The sequence below is a fragment of the Tinamus guttatus genome, unplaced genomic scaffold (assembly GCF_059628265.1).
Source record: "Tinamus guttatus ecotype Peru unplaced genomic scaffold, ASM5962826v1 Tinamus_guttatus_pri_ptg000732l, whole genome shotgun sequence".
Taxonomy (NCBI): domain Eukaryota; kingdom Metazoa; phylum Chordata; class Aves; order Tinamiformes; family Tinamidae; genus Tinamus; species Tinamus guttatus.
This window is the reverse complement of record NW_028289266.1, coordinates 111,345-131,707: the sequence shown is the minus strand read 5'-3', so window position 1 is coordinate 131,707 and position 20,363 is coordinate 111,345. Positions and strand designations below refer to the sequence as shown.

At 52.0% G+C, this 20,363-nt stretch overlaps 1 protein-coding gene across 1 annotated transcript in view; it reads left to right on the top strand.

The window, feature by feature from the left end:
* Positions 1 to 3,706: 3,706 nt before the first annotated feature.
* The window catches only part of LOC104574513 (KAT8 regulatory NSL complex subunit 1-like), a 67,340-nt gene continuing 50,683 nt past the window's right edge, over positions 3,707 to 20,363 (top strand). The window contains 2 exon segments of the mRNA XM_088537157.1: positions 3,707 to 3,774; positions 12,730 to 14,116. Of these exon segments, the coding sequence (XP_088393283.1) occupies positions 12,813 to 14,116 (1,304 nt within the window). The 5' untranslated portion in view covers positions 3,707 to 3,774; positions 12,730 to 12,812.

Genomic DNA, 20,363 nt, shown 5'->3' with positions numbered 1-20,363 from the left:
GGTTCTTTAGAAAAACCTTCGCTCTTTCCCCCAGACTAGAACCAATAGAAGTTCCCAGAAGGAGAATTTGGAAAAGTTAGCTCTTCTGTAAAACGTGCAGGACCGTACGTTATTGGAATCGGTCTGATGCAACAGTGTGGAGTGTTGGAGTACTTTTTGGCACTGTGAGACCAACTTCCTTGGCAGTGACTCAAAAATACAGTAGTGAAGTTAGTTTGTTACCTTCATTAAATAGTCTTACATTCCCAGCTTCCCATCCCCATGGAAACTATATTAATATGTTTTAGAGTTGAAATTATAACTGATTTAAGATAGCTTTTAGCTGTGTTACTAGTAAGAAATGCCCCTTGAGTTCACAAAAGATGAAAATGATTTCCTCACTAGTCTGGATAACAGTAAAATGGTAACCTCAAAGTGCCTGCATTTTATGGAGCAGACTGCTGTGCGAGGAAGCAGGGCATATTTCTCTTGGAACTGAGACTGACTGCATCAAACAACTCCATCTATGTCATCAATGTGGTTTTCAAACAAGTGGTATTAATTTTTATGTGGATCATTCAGCTGTCTGAATGAATTATAGATTCATTTCCTGTCCATATCGAGCAAATTAAAACGCATCCATTGATCTGGCAGTCCCCAAGCAGACCAGGGATCACTGTTACAGCAGGAGTTTGGGATACATCAGTGGAATAGGTGTCTCCCTGATCTTAACATGTGGATTGGTGAGTGCTGCTGGTTTCCACCCTCTCTCTGGTGGCCGTTGCTTTCTCTGCCTTCGTGTGGCTTCTCAAGCTGATCTAGCCCCTCTGCAGGCTCAGAAATCTCTCTTCGTGTGTGTACATATGTGCATATAGTCATGTATTTGTATATACAAAAAGCAAAATTCTCAGTCATCTGCTAAAGGAATTTAACCATCAAGTTGGGGTTATTTACTGAAAGCCTGTGAGGAAGCTGTCAGATGAGACATAAATCAAGGTCGTTGGCCTGTGCTCAGGGCGATGGAGAAGCCATCATGAGCGGCGTGGTGATCTGGAGAGGATGTTGCAGTAGTATTTTGAATGAAAATGGAGGCTGGAAGGGGGATAAAAAGGCACATGTAAAAGGCCAAAGTCATATTGTATTAGAATGAAGAGAAATTCTTGCTGTATCATCTCTAGATCATGTTGGCTGATGCAAGTTGTAGATTTGTGCTGCAAGGAAATCCAGATCTCTACTAGACTGTCAGGCTAGAGCTGGACTTTTGGGTCGTCTGTGGTTAGCAAAAAAATCTGCAATGCAGAATGAAGGAAAAAATAAAAATTATTGCATGGGATTTTTTTTTAACTTCCTCCACAAGTGACTGCCAAAGTCTTTCCTTCCCTCAACTGGCTCGTATATAAATGCATATGCTACTGCTTCTGTTTTGTAGTGGAACTCCATTCTAGGTTGTTTTTTTAAAAAATCAGATCTATTTATGATATTGTTATCTTGATGCAGGGTCTCGGCTTCCTAAAAATCTGATGTCTCTCCTGGCACTGTCTCATCTGTGAGTTGAGGCCCAGTTCAAGTCTCTGGTCTATTTTTTTCTGGGTGGAATTGGCACCGTAACTGCTCCATGGGAAGGAGGAAGTTGCTGGGTGGAAGGGATATTAAGCACCCTGTTGGCCTGTACTGGACAGGACCAACTCTTAGGTATGCACTAAATGCTGACCCTTTCTTTGGGTCAGTGAGATACAGACAGCACCTGCCCTCTGGGGTAGATAAAATAGTTGCAGCGGCAAGTACGGAGTATGATTTGTTGAGCGAGTCTCTGGATTTTAAAGGGTAACAGTAGCTCTTGTGCAGGGTCTTTAATCTGTATGTTCTCCTTTCTACATTAATAGAAGTGGTGGCAAAGGGAGGAAAGGAGCCTGTCCAAGCACACTGCAAATCCCCATCAGGAGCTGGCACAGTGCCGTACCGGCCCGCTTGGCCGTGCTGGCTGCGCGATCGGTGGTATTTTTACATGTTCTCTGCAACAGAAACAGTGCAGCTTGCATTTTGCTTTAAACCCAGCTCCTGAGGGCAGGTAGCCTTCTACGCCGGTTTATAACTGCACGCGCCGCTGTGGCTTCTTCCTTTGCAGACAAGCGCTGCTGCGGGAAAGCGCCTTCCTGCGGGTGTAACTGCATCCCTGCCGCGGAGGCAGCGGGGCCGGAGCGAGGAGCGAGCGTAGCCGAAATAGGCGGCAAACCAGGACTGCCGTGTGGACCCGCCGGAGGGGGAGCAAGTGTCTTTGGCAGGAAATTTTAGCAGTTTGGTGGGACTTGGAGTGTGTCTGGTGAGTGTGTGCAGCTCCCTGGCCCCGGCCCTGCCAGGGGAGGGCCCAGCAGCACCGCTCACCCATGGCGAGGCTGAAGGTCAAAGAGGGGAAAGGGCTCGTGCAGCCCCAGGCTGCTGTTTTTCTGCTCTGCTGAGAGGCGCATGTGTTTAGTGGCGTGGAATTTGTCACGCGAGCGCCCCGTGGGAGGAGGAGGATAAGGAGGAAGGAGCATATTGATCATAGCGAGCAGGCTGGAGCCATTCTGCTGCAGATGGCATGTCCCAAGCTCTCCCGCTCTGCAGCTGCAAGTTGCGTTTGCTCGAAAGGCTCTTGGTATCTTTGCCTGCGGCGGCTGCAGCCTCGCAGGTGCGCGGGTGGTAGCGGCAGGCGGGCGTTGCAAAACTGCCCGGTGGCAAAACGCCTCAGGAGCCGGTGCGAGCGGGTGCGTGTTCTGCAGAAAGCCGGAGCGCCAGCAGAGGAGGGTTTTAAAAATAACGCGGGGCGGGCGGTGCGGTGGGTGCGCGGGGAGCCGCTTCGCCCCGCTCCCCGGTGCCCCCCCGCACCGGGGCGGAGGGGGCGGGGCCGCCGGGGCACGTGGCCGCGCTGGGGCGGGGGGGGTTAAGCGACTACATTTCCCATCATCCCGCGCGGCGCCCTGCGCAACCTTGTCCTTGAGCGGGCCCGTGCGGGCGGGCTGCCGCGCGTGCGCACTGCGCCGCGCTGCGGGCGCGCGCGCCAGCGCCCCCTGCCGGCCGCGGCAGCGCCCGTGCCTGTGTGGGGGGGCAGGGGGCCGCCCGCCTGCGGCAGCGGCGGCGGCGGCGGGCGGACAAAGGGCGGCGGGTCCGCGGGGCCGCCCCCCGCCCCGCCCGCACTGCAGCGCCGCGGCGGCGGCTCCGCGGGGCCCCCTGGCTGCGGGCGGCGGCGGCGGGCGCGGTGCGCGCGGCGGCCGGCGGGGGCGCTGCGCCTCTCCCCCCTCCCTCCCTCCCCCCCCCCCGGTGCATTCTCCGATTAAAGGGAGGGGGAGGGCAGAGAAGGAGCCCGGCCGCCATTTTCCGAGCCGCGCCGCCGCCGCCGCTCTCAGCCCGAGCGGGGGGGACCGGGGGGGAGAAGAAAAGCAGCGCAGCGCGGCCCGCTCCGCCGCCCGCGCGCCGGCCTCGCCGCCGAGCGCTCCGCGCCGCGTCCGCCCCGCTCCCCCCCGGGGCAGCGGCGGAGCGGGGGGGGGGGGAGGTCGCCGCGGCGGCAGCTCCGCGGCGCGCCCCGAGCCGGGGGTGGGGGGGCCGCTTCCCCACCCCCGCGCCCGCTCTGCGGGCGCCGCGAGCCGCGCGGCGAGCGCCCATCCCCCCGCTGCGGCCAGGGCGGGCCCGCGGCGGGGGGGGCGCCGGGGCTGGCGGCGGCGGCGGCTGCGGCGCCGCTCCCCGCCGCTTGTTTGCAAACTGCGCCCATTTTGTGCGGGGCCGAGCCCGCCCGGACCGCGCCGCTCGCTCCGTCACGTGGTAGGTGCCGCTGCGCTCCCCGCTCCGCGCTGCCCTTTCTCCTTCCTCCCTCTCTCCCTTCCCTTCCCTTCCCTCCCGCTGCCCCTTTGTTGCGGCGCCCGCGCCCCGCGCCCGCCCGGGGCGGGGAGGGGAGCCGGGCAAGTTCGCATGGGCCGCGGGCGCCGCGGGGGGCTCGGCCCGAGCGCCGCTCGCCCCTAATCCCGCCGCGGCCCCAACTTGTGCGCGCCCCTCCCGGTGCCAGGCGCCGCCGGCGGGTAAAGTGCGGGGGGGCCGCGGCGGGGGGGGGGGGGTCGGCGCCGTGACCGAACGGGTGTTGCGGCTCCCGCGGCGGGAGGGGAAGGGGGGTGGTGATGGCGCCACTTTAAATTAAAACCCGCGGCGGGGGCTGCTGGCGAAGAGCCCCCCCCCCACCCGCCCCGGGTGGGCGCCCGGGCCGGGCCCCTCACGTGGCCGCCGGCCCCGCTCCCCGCGGGCGGCAGCGGCGGGGACGGCGCTTCCCCAACCCGCCCTCCGCCGGCGGAGGGGGGGGCAGGAGGCTGCGGGGAGGGTTGTGTGTGTGTGTGTGGGGGGGGGCACACGCGAAGTTTTAAAAGTCAACCGAGGGGGGGGGGAAAAAAATTGCATAACCTCCGAGCTTGCAAAACGCGCGCGCGGCGCGGAGCTGCCCCGGGCCCGCGCGGCGCGGGGGGGCGGTGGCCCCGGCTGTCACCGGCCCGGCCCGCGGGGCTTTCCCCTCGCCCGGGCACGGCCCCGCCGCGCCGCTCCGCAGGGCCCCGCTCGGCCCCGCCGCCGCCTCGGGTATTTACTTCCTGGCTGCCTTTTTTTTTTTTGGTAATTTTTTCTTTTTATATAGACGTTTCTGCCAATGCGGATATATTATATACGTATATATATTTTTTTTCTCAAAAGAAACTTGCTGAGCGCGGCTCCCCCGAAATGCTCACGGTGGTCCACAGGCGCGTTCGGGTCCCTTGTGGGGACCGCATCTCCCGGGGCTGCTTGCAGGGAAATTTTGGCTGCTTTTGCGTGTGAATGGAGTCTGGTCAAAGAGGAGGTGAAAAAAGACATAGCAGACAAATTCAGCGAAAACTAAAGATATATATAAATATATGTATTTTTCTCTCTAGAAAAATAGATCCTTCTACCGCACTGCAATGTAATCTTTGTGCTAATTAAATTTGTGTACAGGTGGATGAAGACGCGGGCGGTTTAGACCCCGGGCTGTTACATAAAACGCGCTCCAGCGCCCAGCGCAGCTCTGGGTGCAGCCGGCCGGGGACGGCGGGAGCTGCCGCTTTAATTTGTTTTTGCCCTGCCCATCGCCTTGTGCCCCGTTTGGGCCCTTCCCGCGCTAGCGGCTGCCTCGCGTCATGCGCAGCGCGCGGTGCCATCCGCGCGGCTAAAAATACGGCGAGGAAAAAGCCCCGGGAGCCGGGGAGCGCCTGGGCCCCGCTCCGTCCCGCTGCCGCCGCGCGGGGAGGTGTTACGAGTGCGTGCGTGTGACTAAACCGCCCCGTAGTTCTGAATCCGGCTGCAGGGCTGCGTATGCGCGTTTTCGCTTTAAACCACATTCGTCCTTTTTATAGTCTTTGTTTTCGTGGAGGAACCTCTGAGCCTCTCCTCTTGCTTTAGTGCCTCCTTCCTCTTGCGTTTCGCGCCTGTGTGCAATAGCCAGGCTGTTTAATTGACTTTTTTTTTTTTTTTTTTAACCCCCCCCCCCTTTTTTTTTTTTTTAATTGAGAAGTCAACGTTCTTTGAAATTAGCCAAGGGAAAATTGAAGCTGGGTTGAGACAAGGGCCCTGAAACCCCGGGAAGCCCCAGAGCTGCCGATTGCTTGAGGAGCCCGGGAAGCTGCTGATTCCTCCCTAGGCATCCGCTGTTGGCTGCCACCGGAGCCGCGATCCGGGCGGCGCTTTTGGCGTGGGAGGGAGGGCCTGTTTTCTTTGCAACCCTCCTGCCAAGGTAGCACAGCTGTGTGGGGCTTAACGCCGCGATACGCTGCAAGTGCAGTTAATTGTGGAACTCGGCTGTGATACCGTTATAGCTGATTTGTAACGATTTAGCAATGAGGGCGACTTGTGTTCCCGCTTCCCAGACGATAAAGCAGCAGATGACCAGACAGATGTGCCCCTGGGTTCCTTTTTTTCCTTTCTTTCTCTCTCCCCTCCTCGATCTCCAAGTCTCATCTGTGTGCAGACATCCTCCAGTAACCGGAGAGTGAGTGAAATGCTGACATCGCGAGAGCCAGGGCTGAAAACGGAGCGGTTCTTTGACCAAAGTCACTTCCTTTTGCCCTGTTTATAACTGTTTTTGTGAAGGCCGCTGCCATTATCTCGTGAGGGCCCTGAACAAAGCCCGTCTCTGGAGTTCCAGCACTCCACCCTTTTTCTGCTTAGTGCCCTGTGTGTCCTTAGGAACCTCAGATGATTTTTTCCAAGGAGGGCAAGAGCTAATGAATAGTGAACTGCAGATAAGGCCTGAAGACTTATTAGGTCCTAACAGTAGAGAAGTGGTGTAAAGGCCTGAGGGGTGGGGAGAGGAGCACGTGTTTTAGTTTGCACCCTCAACTGAGCGAAAAACTTCCCATCGTTTTCCTCATCTCATGGGAGGGTCTTAATACTTTCTGGAATTAATCTTTGAGCACAAGTTCAGTGCAGTCTCTTTCCCTCCCCATTTAAAAGCACCCAATTTTTGTGTATTTATATAGATTCTAAACCAGAATCTGCGTGAAACAGGTGAGACAACTTTATATAATAGGAATTTAATTTAGTGGAAATGTCACACTGATTAGACCTAGTAACGTGCAACTCCTGCACGTACCCCTGCGTGTTCAAAGTGTTTACAGTTTTTATTAAAAAGAGCCTCGTAGCGTTTGGACAGTCAGAATGGCAGGTGATCTGAGAAGCACCGTTTCCGTTGCTGCATTTTATAAATACCACAGCCCTGCTCATAACTTCCAGGAATACAATGTCTATCTGGAATGAAAAGCAAAAACCCCTTCAGATTGCCGCTTGATTTGCGAATCCCTTCCAGCTTTGTAAATAGCGGTTTAGCTGGGTCTTCAAGGATGCAGTTTTGTATAACAAATCATTTAAATTAGAATAAAGCCTTTCTGTTTCTTCTCAGTTGGGCAAGGACTTGTCATACCCCAATCAGCAAAAGTCCTGGTGATGCAGCACTTCAATAAACATAATTCCATTGTACCCTGTTTGTGCCCTTTTCAGTCTGAGTTCAGGCTAGCGTTTATAGAGGAGGGCAGTGTTACTGTGCAGGTTGCAAAGAGAGTTAGCAAATGAGCGTGTGTGCTTTTGGGCTGGGGTTTTTGCCTTTTTTTGTTGATGTGTTGGGTTTTTTATTTTTTTTTTTCTTGCGAACCGCTGTTAATCAGATGACGGCCAAGCTATGACTCTGCTTAGAGAATGAGACAAATGGTGAAATGGGATACGCTCGCCGACATGAAGGCTTAATTCTGGAGGGCAGATTTCTGACCGTGCGGCATCTGAATTACTGGTGAAACTGGGCTGTTTATTGTACAAACAAGGAAAAAGGATCGCAGAGTCACATCTGAGGAGAGGAAATGGGAGTAGCTGTCAGCGTGAACAGACCGCATCTTTGTCTGCTCCTTAGTCAGATCTGCTGTTGCAAACATTTTTTTTTTTTTTGGTAAGAGTGGAAAGGGAAGTGTTAAGAAACTAAGCTATTAAACCCAGAAAAGTTTAATTGAAATGTCTGCTTCTGGACTGAGGGCTTTTCCAGGCCTCAGACAAGTTAGCAGAAGATGGACCTCAAAGACTTGCAGCTCTATCCAGCCTTGCGAATCCTCTCTGAGATCTTTGTAGCTTTCAGGCAAGGTCCTGGAGTGACAGGGGGTGTGATGGCAAAGGCAGTGATTGAGCTGCCTGGCACTACATGAGAAATGGCCAGTTGGGCCCGTGTCGTCACACAGGCCCACGAGAAAGAGCTTGGACAGCATCCCCTGATAACCGAGCACCTCTGCTCCGTAGCCCGGCTCCTCTTTGGGTTTAGCTCTGCCCTGGCAGCCTCTGTGGGTTGTCGTCTTTCCTGTGAAATCTGGAGAAGCAAAAATAAAAGCTGAGATCTGCAGTTAGCTGAACATGTGTGTCCTGGAGATCTGTGCTACAAACTCCATTCAAAATAAGGTATTTGGGCTGGGCCAGGATCCAGTGAGGGGGGACCCTGGATTCTCTGCTCTGTCATTTCCTTTTGAGGACATGGACGATTAACATGAGGTGTTCTGAAAGACTTTTAGTGATAGTTTTTAGTGATAGTTCAGTGATAATCGCTAAAAGTGAAAGCTTTCATGCAGTGTGTTGAAATATGAAGTATTAAGGTAGTGTCGTTTACTTGGGGCTACAAGTTTTGGCAGTGATTTTTGAGCAGAGGCCTGTAGAATAGTACCCGGTGAATGGAAACGCACCTTTAAAATTAAGGGACTACTCTGTTTTCTGTTTAATTTGCTGTCTGAGTCCTGAGTTCAGGTTTTCATGTTTCCTGGGCAGCTTGCCCAGGTTATGCGAAAGGAAAACAAAAAAACCTCTCTGATACTGGATGGGGGGGAGACGTGGATTTCACAATTAAAGCTTGTTTTTGCCTTTGTTAGTACTTTGTCAGGCTGCTTCTTTCTGCAAATGTCCCATTGTTGTCCCTTAGAGCACATTTCTTTTTGTTTGACTGCAAACTGTAACTTTGTTCTGAGAGCAACTTAAAAGCAAGGGTTATTTTTCCTTGCAGCCACTTCATTTACCAGGCGAAGGCATCCTCGCTTGTATTTATCAGACTGTCCAGACTTTTGATTTAGGAAATGACAATGAATCTTGTTTTACAGTTTTTGTTTCACTTTCTGACATCGTATCGATAAAGCTTCTGTACCTCAGATTGGGCATTTGATTAGTTTTGTTTATGTTCAATAGGAATTTGCAGTCGTAACAGAAAATTGTGCTTGAAGGAAATGGAAATACGGAGGTTTGAGTTGAGGTTTAATGTAGGCCCTTAGGGTTTCTGTTTCGAGAGCCGATCGAAAGACCCTGCTGTTTTTGTGGACCTGCAAATGGAAACGGGCACCTTTTATCCTAATCAGGAGCACTCCTGATTGGAAACAAAGGCTACGACCGTGGAGTGCTGTAATATCTTCATTAATGGCTCCAGAGCAGGAATACCACCTCCTGGGAGGCTTTTAATGTTAAAATGCTTATTTTTCCAGAGAGATGCGGTGCGAGTCTTTTGTGTTAATATATGCGGAAGATGTTTGCATGTGTATTTTAAAAATCTGCCATTCTTATTTTTAAAAATGTTAAGAACATACCTAAGAATCTTGAAAAGTGTGGATTTCCCGAATGTAGGTCACTATAAGCACACTGTCTGCCAAGCTGCACGTGATAGCTGCTTTATTGATAAGTTTGTCATCCTGCACTTGTCACATTTCTTAATTAAAGCTTTGAGAGTTACTTTTCATCTGCATCTCTCTCTGCATTGATAAACAGCTGTCTTAAAGCTGCAAAGGATTGAAAGGTGATACCAAACGCAGGCAGAGAGTCTGTTATGTCTAATGATTTCTGAGAGTTGTGCCTTTTTGGATAAGGAATGTATTTCTACGGCTCAGGGCTTTAACTTGTGTGTCAAGTACCTGCATTTTAAGTTGTGTGACTGCTGAGTTTAGAAGCCTGGATGATGTATGTCAGTTGTGAAATAAAGCAGGTAGGGATTTTATTCTAGTGAGCTTTTCTTAAAATCCACTTGTAACCAGCAGGGTTTTGAGATTTGGTGGTGTTGTGAGTTTGCTGGTGGAGGGGAGAGGAGGGTATTGGAACTCGGTAGGACAATCACTTGCATTGGGGTGGATTTTCCTTGGCTCCCGTTTGCTCAACGGGAACCTCCCAACGCGTGTCCGGGCCCAAGGAGCAGTTAGCAGCTGGCCAGAAGCCTCTGCGCGAGGTGGGACCTACATGAGACCCCTCACCCAGCTCCACACCCACCCGTGCGGGGAGGCCACTGCGAAAAGTGTGGAACGGAGGAGGTTCTTCACGGCTGTGTTGAACTTCAGCCTCCGAGAGATCCGTGTGAGCTCTTCTAAATCTGCATTTCTAGTCCAAGCCCACTTAGGCACATTCCTCCTTTTCCTAAGGCTTGAACAAGTGCTTTGTAGGAGGAGATCTGGGAAAGCAAGGAGGCCTCGGGTCGGCTCCTTGGAGTAATCCGCGTGTGGTTTGGCCTGTGATGAAACTAAACAGCATGCGGAGGAATTCTTGGATATGGATGTCAAGGGTTGAAATTGTAATTCAGGGAATATAAATTTCTACAAGGTGCGTGTGGGATCGAGGACAAGGCGGCTGCTGCTGAGCGCTGCTGGGGGGGATCGAAGGAGGAGGGATAACCAGCCGGGCAGCGCTGAGGAGAGCGGCTGTGATGTGACTCCTGCTTTGGTGCCGAGAGACCAGCTAGAGGAGGGCTCTGAGGACCCCTTCGGAAGGCAGCTGGAGCACTTCAGGAGTTTAGATGGGCCGGGCAAAAAAGGTTACTGAAACCTCCTGTTCCCTGGGCTTGCAGCTCTTCCCCGTATTCCCATGAACATTACGGGGAAATACGAGTGTCCGAGTGCTCTGTCCGTGGCTCGTGTGTCTTCCAGGGTCCCATCATTGCCTCAACTTCATCTTTTCCCCCTTTGTTCCATGTTTAGAAACACACCCCAAGAAGGTGGGTGCTGGTGCTGCTCCCGTGGGCCTGCGGCGAAGCCGCTCGCGTGGTGATTACACCCCTTTTTACCTGCTTACCAGAGGCTTTCATCTCCTCTGTTAATTAACGCGAGCTGCTCTGGCAGTGCTCTAGTTTTAAAGTAAAAACCGTGCATGTGGATTTTTTTCTGAGTATTATTTTAAAGCACTGTCAGCTCCACGCTGGCCTCGCAGAAACGATTTCTTGTGCAAGTTTGAGAAATGTGGAAGGGGGAACGTGCACCTGGCATCCCGCTGCAGCTGCCGAGCGCAGGGCAGGAGGCGGCTCTGCAGCAGAAGTTCAGAAGGGGACAAAAAGCACATTTACAAGCGTTCCTTAATATTTTTTCCAAATCTGGTTTATAACAGTAGAGGAAACCATGCTGCGTCCACCACAGACAATTTTTAAAGACTATTTTATGAAGAGAAAGGAAAGAAGAAAACCACCCAGCAACTTTTGGAGGTCATCTGGAAGTGTCTGGAACAAAGGCTTGTTCCTGACGGAGGCTTGCCAGACTTTCGGAGTATTTTAAGTGTTGTCCATTCCACTATAAAAGTGACGTTTACGCAGCTAGCTGCCTGTCTGCAGGGTTGTGCTAGTTTAATACGAGGGCTTTCTTTTTCAACTGCCTTTGCTAAACTGGAGGAAAGGCAGTATGAAAGTTGTTCTTCCCTTTTCTACTTCTGCTCCTAATAAAACTTCAGTTGATGAGCCATAGTTTTGCTTTTTAAAGTAAAAGTACGTTTGTGCAGAGCCACGGCCCATCCTGAAACAGCAGGAGCAGACACGAGCATCGGCGAAGGCCTTGGGAGGAGGCTGGCGAGGGGGAAGCCCTTCGTCCCCACGCTCTTCCTCCCGCCTCTCCCAAGGGCGTCTTTGCTCCAAGTGGAAAGTTCCCTGCGAGAGCTGTGATCTTCACGTTTTTATTGCTGCAGGGTCATGTTCAGCCTTTATGACCCCAAGTGATGATTGAAAGCTGCTTCCAAGGCAGCGTGTGTTGGAGTTTTTGGCATACGCTGTGCTTTTTCAGCAAGGACGGGTTATAGTTGTATTTAAAAACAAGTGAGTCCTGTTAGCAGGGGATTTATGAAGTCTGAAATAAGTCTTTGCTTCTGTTGCAGTATCTTCAAAACTCTTTTTTTCCCTCTTTTCCCCTCCATCACTTCCTCTGAGCGTCGCTTTTGGACTTTTCCTCCTCGTCTTCCCCCTCTTTGCTGCTAACCGTGAGTCTGTCGAGAGCGAGCGAGGCCGTAGCTTGGGCTGGCTGTGGACCTAATAATAAGGCTGCTGCCCGACTGCTCCGTGTGCTCCTAGAGACGAAACCGGGAAAAAAAGAGCGTTTTCCACCTAGGATTGCAGGGCTTCCCTCCGCATGGGGGTGTGGATTTGTTTTCTCTAACTTTCCTCTCTTTATTTAAAATAAAGAGAGATACTCAGCACTTATAACTGTATATATAACTGTGGGTTATATTTTATTTTGCTCCTTCAGACTTCAGATAATTCTCGCTTTTTTTTACAAAATGATGTATTAATGTGGTCATTGGGGTGTGTTAACGAACAGTTACCGCAAGCTTATGCAAATTAATGTGGAATAGGAGAGCTGATATATCAGGCAAGAGACCAAGGCAATTTCTTATTATTGAATTGCCTTTGAAATAGCTTAGGAAGGTAATAAATAGCTTTTGCAGCAAAAATAACTGTTGTGCTGTTGCAGCAGACCTTTCACTGGGCTATGGGAATGCCTTAAAAGACAAAGGTGTTAAAAATGGAGATTCCTGCCTCTGAAGCCCTGTCTCTGTCCAGACTCCTAGCTCTAGGTTGTTGTTTCTTATGAACCCTGACTGGCAGCAGCAGCGAGATGTGTTATAGAGAAAGCTTGAGGAGTTTGAGGGGACAGCAGGTGACCTGGATGTGACCAGGGACACAGCTTTCGGGGGGGCCTGGGACCTCTTTATGCGCTTGGTGGATGGACTCAACGGTGACAATGACACTTAGAGGCCAAAGCTCTGGGAGATGCTGGGGAGCAGCTCTGGTTTTCACCGTCCTGGCGCCCGGGCGGCTCTGCCTGGGGTGAGGCTGGCGGCCGCACCGGGGGCCACTGCGCTGAGCACGGGGCGCACGTGGCCCGGCCAAAGCAGCCTCCAGTCTCGCTGCTTTTGCCCCTCTCTTGCTTATTTTATTATTAGGGTCTAACCACCTCTCTCTGCCTTCCCTCCCTTCTCCAGGCCACCCTCCGGCGAGGCAGTGAGCGGCAGCGGCGCTGGCCTCGGCCCCGGGAGAGGCTGCACGTCCCGTCCCTCTGTGCTGAATGGCTGCGATGGCGCCCGCTCTCACTGACGCAGCAGCCGAAGCTCATCACATCCGATTCAAGCTGGCTCCGCCGTCCTCCACCTTGTCGCCTGGCAGTGCCGAGAGCAACGGCAACGCCAACAACATCCTCCTGGCTGCCAACGGCACCAAAAGGAAAGCCATTGCTCCGGAGGATCCCAGTTTAGATTTCAGAAACAACTCCACGAAGGAAGAGCTGGGCAAGCTGCAGCCGCTCGTGGCCTCTTACCTCTGCTCGGATGTAACATCTGTTTCTCCAAAAGAGCCTCTGAAGCTGCAAGGGGTCTTCAACAAGCAGACAGTCCTGAAATCTCACTCTCTCTTATCTCAGTCCTTCTTGAAAACGAGCGATCTGTTGGGGAGGCAGCCAGTGTTGGAATTCACTTTGGAGAATCTAAAACCAATGAGTACTAATAGCCAGCCACCTGTCCCGCAAGCGCCCGTAAATGGCTTGGCCAAGAAATTGGCCAAAAGTACCAATCCAGACCATGAAAACTCTAGTTCTCTGAATGGTGGGAAGTGTGCTCCCCCTTCTGCTGCCCTCCAGGGGATCGACTATAATGCGGGAGGGTCTCAACTGGGGGACTTGAAGACCGCGGTGACCAATTGCACTCTTCCACGCAGAAGCCTTGCCGCGGAGCACCCGACTCCGTTTAGCAATAACAGCACCGCAAACAAACCTTGCCCAAATTCCATGGAGCAGCAGCGGGTGCTCGAGGGTGGCAGCGGAGAGGCGAGGTTGTCCAGTGCTGAGAGTCACTCCGACTTCGGGAGCAGTAAGTTGGAGGAGCAGAAGCCTTCCCTGTTGGCCGGGCACCACAGCGCTCTCGACTCGGAGATGAGGACGAGGGCGCTGCTGCGGCGGCAAGCGGACATCGAGAGCCGCGCGCGCAGGCTGCAGAAACGCTTGCAGGTGGTGCAGGCCAAGCAGGTGGAGAGACACATCCAGCAGCAGTTGGGTGGCTTCTTGGAGAAAACTCTGAGCAAGCTTCCGACCTTGGACCCGCTGAGGCATCGGAGCCAGCTGATGTTGACCAGGAAGGCGGAGGCAGCCTTGAGGAAAGCAGCAAGCGAGACAGTTACTTCCGAAGGGCTGAGCAGCTTTCTGAAGAGTGACTCCATATCAGAAGAACTGGAGAGATTCACGGCCAGTGGAATGGCCAACTTGAGATGCAGCGAGCAGGCGTTCGACTCGGATGTCACCGAGAGCAGCTCGGGAGGAGAGTCTGACGTTGAGGAAGAGGAACTGACCAAAGCAGACCCAGAGCAACCCCACGTACCGCTGTGAGTAGCAGAAATGCTTTGCCTGCCTATGGTAGGGGAAGAGCAAGGGGAAAGGTGGAAAACAAGGTGGAAAAAGGTAGAAAAATCTGGATTTTGCAAGAACCTTTTACTTTTTTTGGTGGGCTTGGATCCAAGAAGGGGTATTTGTTAAAACTAGTGCCGTGTGGTTTGTAGGACACTTTCTAGTTGAGGCAGCACGTGTGATATTTCAGATCAAATCCTTCATGTGTGCAGGAGTTGTTGATGTTGCAGAGTAGCAAATCCTGGAAATTCCGGCTTGGCTGGAGCAGCTACAAAGCTAAAACATTATAAACTGTTCTCTCCAGTGGCTTGTTGGTATGTTGGACCTGTCTCCTGAAATGAAAAGTTCACCTATTGCAGTGGGAAACTTTGTTGTAAACCAGCTATATAAAGTAAGGTCAGTCTGAGTCTTTGCAGTTAGCAGCATAATCCTGACAGAGATTTTTTTTTTCCTTAAATAAACTGTCTTGCAGAAGGGGAAAAAATATATATACACACACACGCACATATATATGTATATGAAAGGATTTGGTCCAGGTGCTGGTGGAAGGGCAAAGTGAGTGTGTCATCTCTGGAACCTCTGGGAAATTATTGCTGGGAGTTTTCCTCTTGTGCCTGAGTTGCGTTAAGTGACAACAACAGCCTCATAATTAAGGTGTTAACTGGATACTATTTGCATGAATTTTAGCTGTCAATTTGTGTGTGGAGGAGGAAGATAATCAAGAGAAAGGTCTTGAGACAGGTCAAGTAACAAAGGAAATCTTTTTTTTTTTTTTTTTTTTCCCCTTCCAAAGAGAAGCATTTTCCCTATGAGTGCTTACCACGGTATATTGAACAAATCTCTTAAAAGGCCATATTCCATGTGCAGTCTGTGTAAAATCTTGCTTGCATCAGTAGATGATCTGTTCCATGCTGCTGGGCCTATTGAACGTAAGCCTCGACATGCGAAGGGTAGCTGCTGTCGACAAAACGCACTGCGCAGCAGCCAGAAGTCGCCCTTTTGGGACCACTGACTCTTGTTTTTGATCAAGACTTGACATACGTTAAGTCCTTGGGTAACTATTAGCGTGTCTGGCCCGTCTGGCGTGTTCAGATCTCTGTGGAGGAATAACTTAGTGTATTTTTGTACCTGTTGTCCAAAGTCATGTTAGTCACGTGCCCTGTGACGCACATCTTGCTAAATGAGTGGGCAGGAATCAGGGCTGGGAACCCTTTGGAGTTCTCTTGTCCTCCGTAACTTCAACATCCTCCCCAGACAATCCCACATAGACAAGTATGGATACATGCATGCGTTACAGCTCTTGAATATTATGTATTGTAGCTTGTTATGAGAAGAGGCATTTGCTGCAATCATCTGTCTGAAGTAATATCAAACTTCCCGTGTTGCGGATTTCATAGTTCTACTTCACGTGTTGTCTGGCAAAATAAAATCTGTTTGCCACTCACCTCAGTCCCTAGAGGAAGTGCGGTATTCGGAGACACGATGCGTGAAATTCTTTGCTGACTTTTCTGCCCTTTGTTTTGTGTTAGTCCTGCCTTCAAATTCCCCAACCTCATGAGAACTCTTAAAAAAAAAAAAAAAAAAAAAAAGCCAGCGATTTTAAAGCTAATAAAAAGAATTATCTGTGTGTTGCCTGCAGGTTGGGGAGCTGGTGTGCCTGCTTGCTGGCGTCCAGGCCCACCAAGCCTCGTTTGAAGCTTATGCCTGTGGGTAGTTAGTAATTAGTGTGTCCAGCATTGACTGTCCTGCTGGCACGAGTGCTTTGACATTGGGTCTTCCCGAGCTCTGGCACTGCTGGGATTGAGGTGGATTTGAGGCAACTTTGTGCCTGTTACTGCAACTCCTTAAATCCACCTTAAGAGCCAAGAGCTACATCCGAATACATCCAAATATCATTCTGTGCAAAACAGTGTGAAGACACAGGAAGAGGAAGAGCCGACTTTTCCACTGGAAGGCTGCCTTGGGCCAGGTTACAGATCCGCTGATTCACATTTGTGTGAGCACAGAAAAGTGGAGGCTTTTTCAGGGCTGTGCGAGTATGGCCAGGTTTGGCAGCTTGCTGAATTCGCTCGTTGAAGGGAGAGCTTTTACTCGGATTATTCATTCTTTCAGTAGTGAGACTGAATAACTTAGTGAGTGCATAGTAATCATCAAGACCCTTGTGAAAAACTTCTAAAATGATTATTTTTAGCATGAGGTGGATCACCCAAGTAAGCTGAGGAAGTCACGTGGCTGTACTTTTTGGTGGCTCTAAATGAGAGAGGAAGAAGTTTAGGTGAACAATTTGTTAACTCAATGTACTTAAAATACTGGTTGCAGTCAAGGGTCTGCCTGGGCTTAGCCTGAAACCTGCAATTTTGTGCAGGTAGCCTAAGGTCCCGGTGGACCGTTTGGTTTATGATGAGGTCCCTTTCTCCAGACTAGTGAGAGTAATGCTACGAATCGTGTCGCTTGTTTGAATAAATGTCTTTGGGATTCAAGTAGAAAAATGAGAAGGAAACGAAATGTTTACGTCATGCTTAAATGAGAGTTGACCTTTGAGTTTTTCAGGCATGGTGACATTCCAGAATCTGTGTCTGGTCAAGGACAAACTCGCCAGCATTTTACTGTTCCAGCCAGCCTTATCGTTGCTGTAGAGCAGGGTCTCCTTGAGGAACCTCAACTTTCCAGGAGCAGGAGATCCTGGACGGGGGTAGGACCTTTTGAAGGCCTCGCGGACGTGCTGCCCAGGCAGGGGCTGTCCTCGGCGTGGGTAGCCAGGCCATGGTGCAAGGCACAATCGGAGCAGGGAGGTGCTGGTTACGCCTCCTTCCTTAAGGCCTGCCACGTGTGGGCTTGGTTTAACAAGACACTCCCGCGTCCAGCGCAACTAATGGGGAAAGAAAGTCTCCACAGACAGGATTGGTTCATGGTGCAGTCTTGGCGTTGTTTGGATTAAGGCCTACCAAAATATACTGCACTGCTGTTTATGCAGGAGCGCTTGGAGCGGGACATGTGAATCCCTCGGTCGGGACGGGGGGTGGCTGGGGCTCTGCCCTGCGTGCTCACGGTGACGCGGTGATGTCCCAGAGCAGTAAACATCCCGGGATAGCTCCAACTCCATGTTAGCACTTGCAAGTGGGAAGCACTCAGGGAGGCCTGTGTTAGCTCTGCAGTAATTGCTTTTTGCAGAGTGCTCGTGGTTCTTTGGTTCTCTTGCATTGGCCCTAGACTACCTTCATCCACATTAGAGTTATCTTGGGGTGATTAGTTATGTACCTAGAGCAGTGGTGTAGTAATCACCTGGTGATCGCTTCTGCAGAACTGACCTCAGTCTGTGCATCACGTGAGAGGCTGTAAAAAGCTAGTGGGGAAAAAAAAGCATAGGAAAGAACTTTGCTGGGTTTCTTACCTGGAAAGTCACCGCCTTAATGGCAGTTGCATCAAGCTACTGAGAGCAAACTGCAGTTTCTAGTGACTTGACTTGTCCTGCAGTCTTTTACAGGGTCGGGTGGCGCTGCGTGTTCAGTGGCGGTTGTTACGGTGCCCAAGTGTAATCTAGAATTATCCCTATTTCGCGGTGGGAAACCGGAGCACCGCCCGCACCTCGGTGCTGCAGCGAATCCTCCCGCAGCCCCGTGGCTTCGCTGCCCGTCGCGCCGCGCGGGCGCCTTGCACCCGGGGGAGCAATGCAGTGTTTACCCCTGCTCTGTGCTTTTGGCAGCACCACTTTAAATCCTGTGCTGAAAAACTTGTATGCTGCTTAAGTCAGTGGTTAGTTGAGGAGCAGTTGGACCATCAGCTGATGGAGCAACTGGTTTTAGAAATCAGTTTTTTGTCCCTTGACTATATTCTTCAAGCAAGGGTGTTGTAAAGAAGTGTGCATCTCTTAGAGCTATTAAATAATATTTGCTGTGGCTGTGATTCCATGGAGCTGCAACTCAGATGAGAGTTCTTATGCTTTGGGGACCAAGAAAGCTTTTTCTCCTGCTCGTGACCATGATTTACTAATTCCAGTTTATGCAGAGCAGTCATACATCTGTCTCTACCCCGAGGACTTCCATAGTCATAAACAGTGCTGACTTTCTTCCTGGTGTGAGTTTGATGCGTTGGTTTAAATACGTTTTTCTGTGTTGCAGTTGCACGTGGCCGAGGGGAAGTCCCTTGAGAAGGGAAGCAGCGTTTGGCGTTTGCCCCTGTCTCGGAGGGACAGCCAAGTGCAGGAAAGTGTCTAAATTCCGCGGGGGGCTCCGGCTGCGGACAGAGCATCCTTCTGGGATGTCTTTGGACACTGCAGGTTGCACTGACACCCCTTTTTCTTTCGAAGTTCCCCGTGTGCCTCTCCCAGCAGAACTTCTGTCATTCCTTGGGCAGCTTTCCCGGGGAACAGGCATCTCCTCCTGGGTTGGGAATGGCCGTGGTTGCACAGCGAGCAGGCGCTGCCGGGCCTGGCCCTTGTGCCGCGTTTTGGGCCGCTCTGCTGCGAGTTTGGGATCTTCCCTGGCAACTGCTTAGGGCAGTGGGTTGTCCCGGGCCTGTCCGTGGAGGTGACAGGACTGGGAGTCACGGGGCGTCTGGCTTCAGCAGTAAATCCTGTCTTGTCTCCCAGTCCTTATCCACTGGGGCAGCCAGGAAGCAAGGGCTCTACATGGGCTCTTTAGGTCTTGTGCGTGACACTTTGGGTAGGTTTCCATAAATATTTACTTTGCTCTTCATCGGAAAAATTGTCAGAGTGTCCAAAACGGCAGGAAAACTCTCTTGAAGTTAGTGGCTGGGAAGTGGCAGCAGAGCAGCCCTGTGGCAGCCCGGCCGCTCCCCGGCGGTGTCCAGCTGACAGGTCCCCTTTTAGCCAAGGAGAGGACCCCGGTTCGACCTGCTCTGCAGTACTGAAGCCGAAGACCCCAGTGTGGGAGCGGGGAAGTGGCTTTGACCTCGTGTTGCTCCAGCCTCCCTAAGGCTGCAGTTCAGAGCCGCGTTTATTCCTGCTCATGCTGATACCAGATGGAAACCTGCCCGTGCCTCGTGTGAAAGGCAGAGCGATGGCAAACGGGGCGTCCTTACAGCGCCTGCCAAGGCGCCCTGTGCACGTGTGCTCCTCTTCCCGAAAGATTTGGGGTTTCGTTATGCAGCAGCGTGGGCTTCTCCTCCTCCTTTGTTCTCTCCTGCAGCAGATACGTCCTGGCTGCGCTAGCTCCGCGGCAGCGCCGCGCTAGGCTTCCAGCTGGGGGAAAATGTTTTCCTTGCTCAACTGGCACTGCCCCAACAGATTTTTCCACCGAGTGTGTTTTGGGCACGCCCTGGATATGGGGCGTTTTGCAAATGGTTCATTTCAAAGCCTCGGAGAGCTGCCCGGCTTCGCCAGGCCATCCTCAGCGAAAACACAGAGCGGAACTTCAGAAACTCCCTTAGGTTTTGCCGGGGATCCTTTGGAATGACAGGCAGGACTTAAAAATACACCGAGGCGAAGGCAGGTTTGTTGAGGAGTAATTGGGCCGGGAAGTGGAAACACTGAGTTGCAATGGGAACTTCTGGGTCGCAGTTGCTCTTTCTGTTTCCAGAGCCAGACCCTGCCCCAGGAGCCTGATAACGGGTGTCTGGGTGGTTCAGCTCTCTGCTGTGCTCAGAGCTGCCTCTGCCATCCTGCAGTGCAGTTCTGGGTAGCTGAAAGAGCTGCTGATGGGCTGGTCATTGATTCAATGAAATAGGTGGGTTTATTTTTTTTCTTCCCTGACCTCCTCCGTGCTAAGGTAGCTCTTGGAAACGTCTCCTCCAGCATCAGGTCGGCGATGGAGGCGATACCTTGGTGAGAAAGAGCATTGCAACGGCGCGGAGGAGCCTCGCGCTCCAGCCCCTGCTTTGGTTCTCAAGCTGGGTCGTGGCAGCGGTTCTTCCGCTGCAGGTTGGTCCTGGTGAGGCTGAAGGCAGCTCTTCCTCCTCCGCCTCCCGCCAGCTGTGCAGAGGAGCTCGCACGCGCGGGGCCATCGTGGGGACGTGTGTCGAGCTCCGCCGTCGCGGGGAGCCGGCGGGTTGGCCAAGGTGAGCAGCGTGGCAGGTGGCTGCGTTCTCGCTGGCGCCCGTGTGCAACCCCGCTGCCTTCGCTGCAATACGAGATGTTCCCTCCGATAACGATGGCAGCCGGCGGCTGGCACATCTTGTCGTTCTCTTGCCTCAAAGCACATTAATTAATGTGGTCTTGGGAATGACTGGATATAAACACGCTCTTCTCTGAACCATGTAATTCTTCAA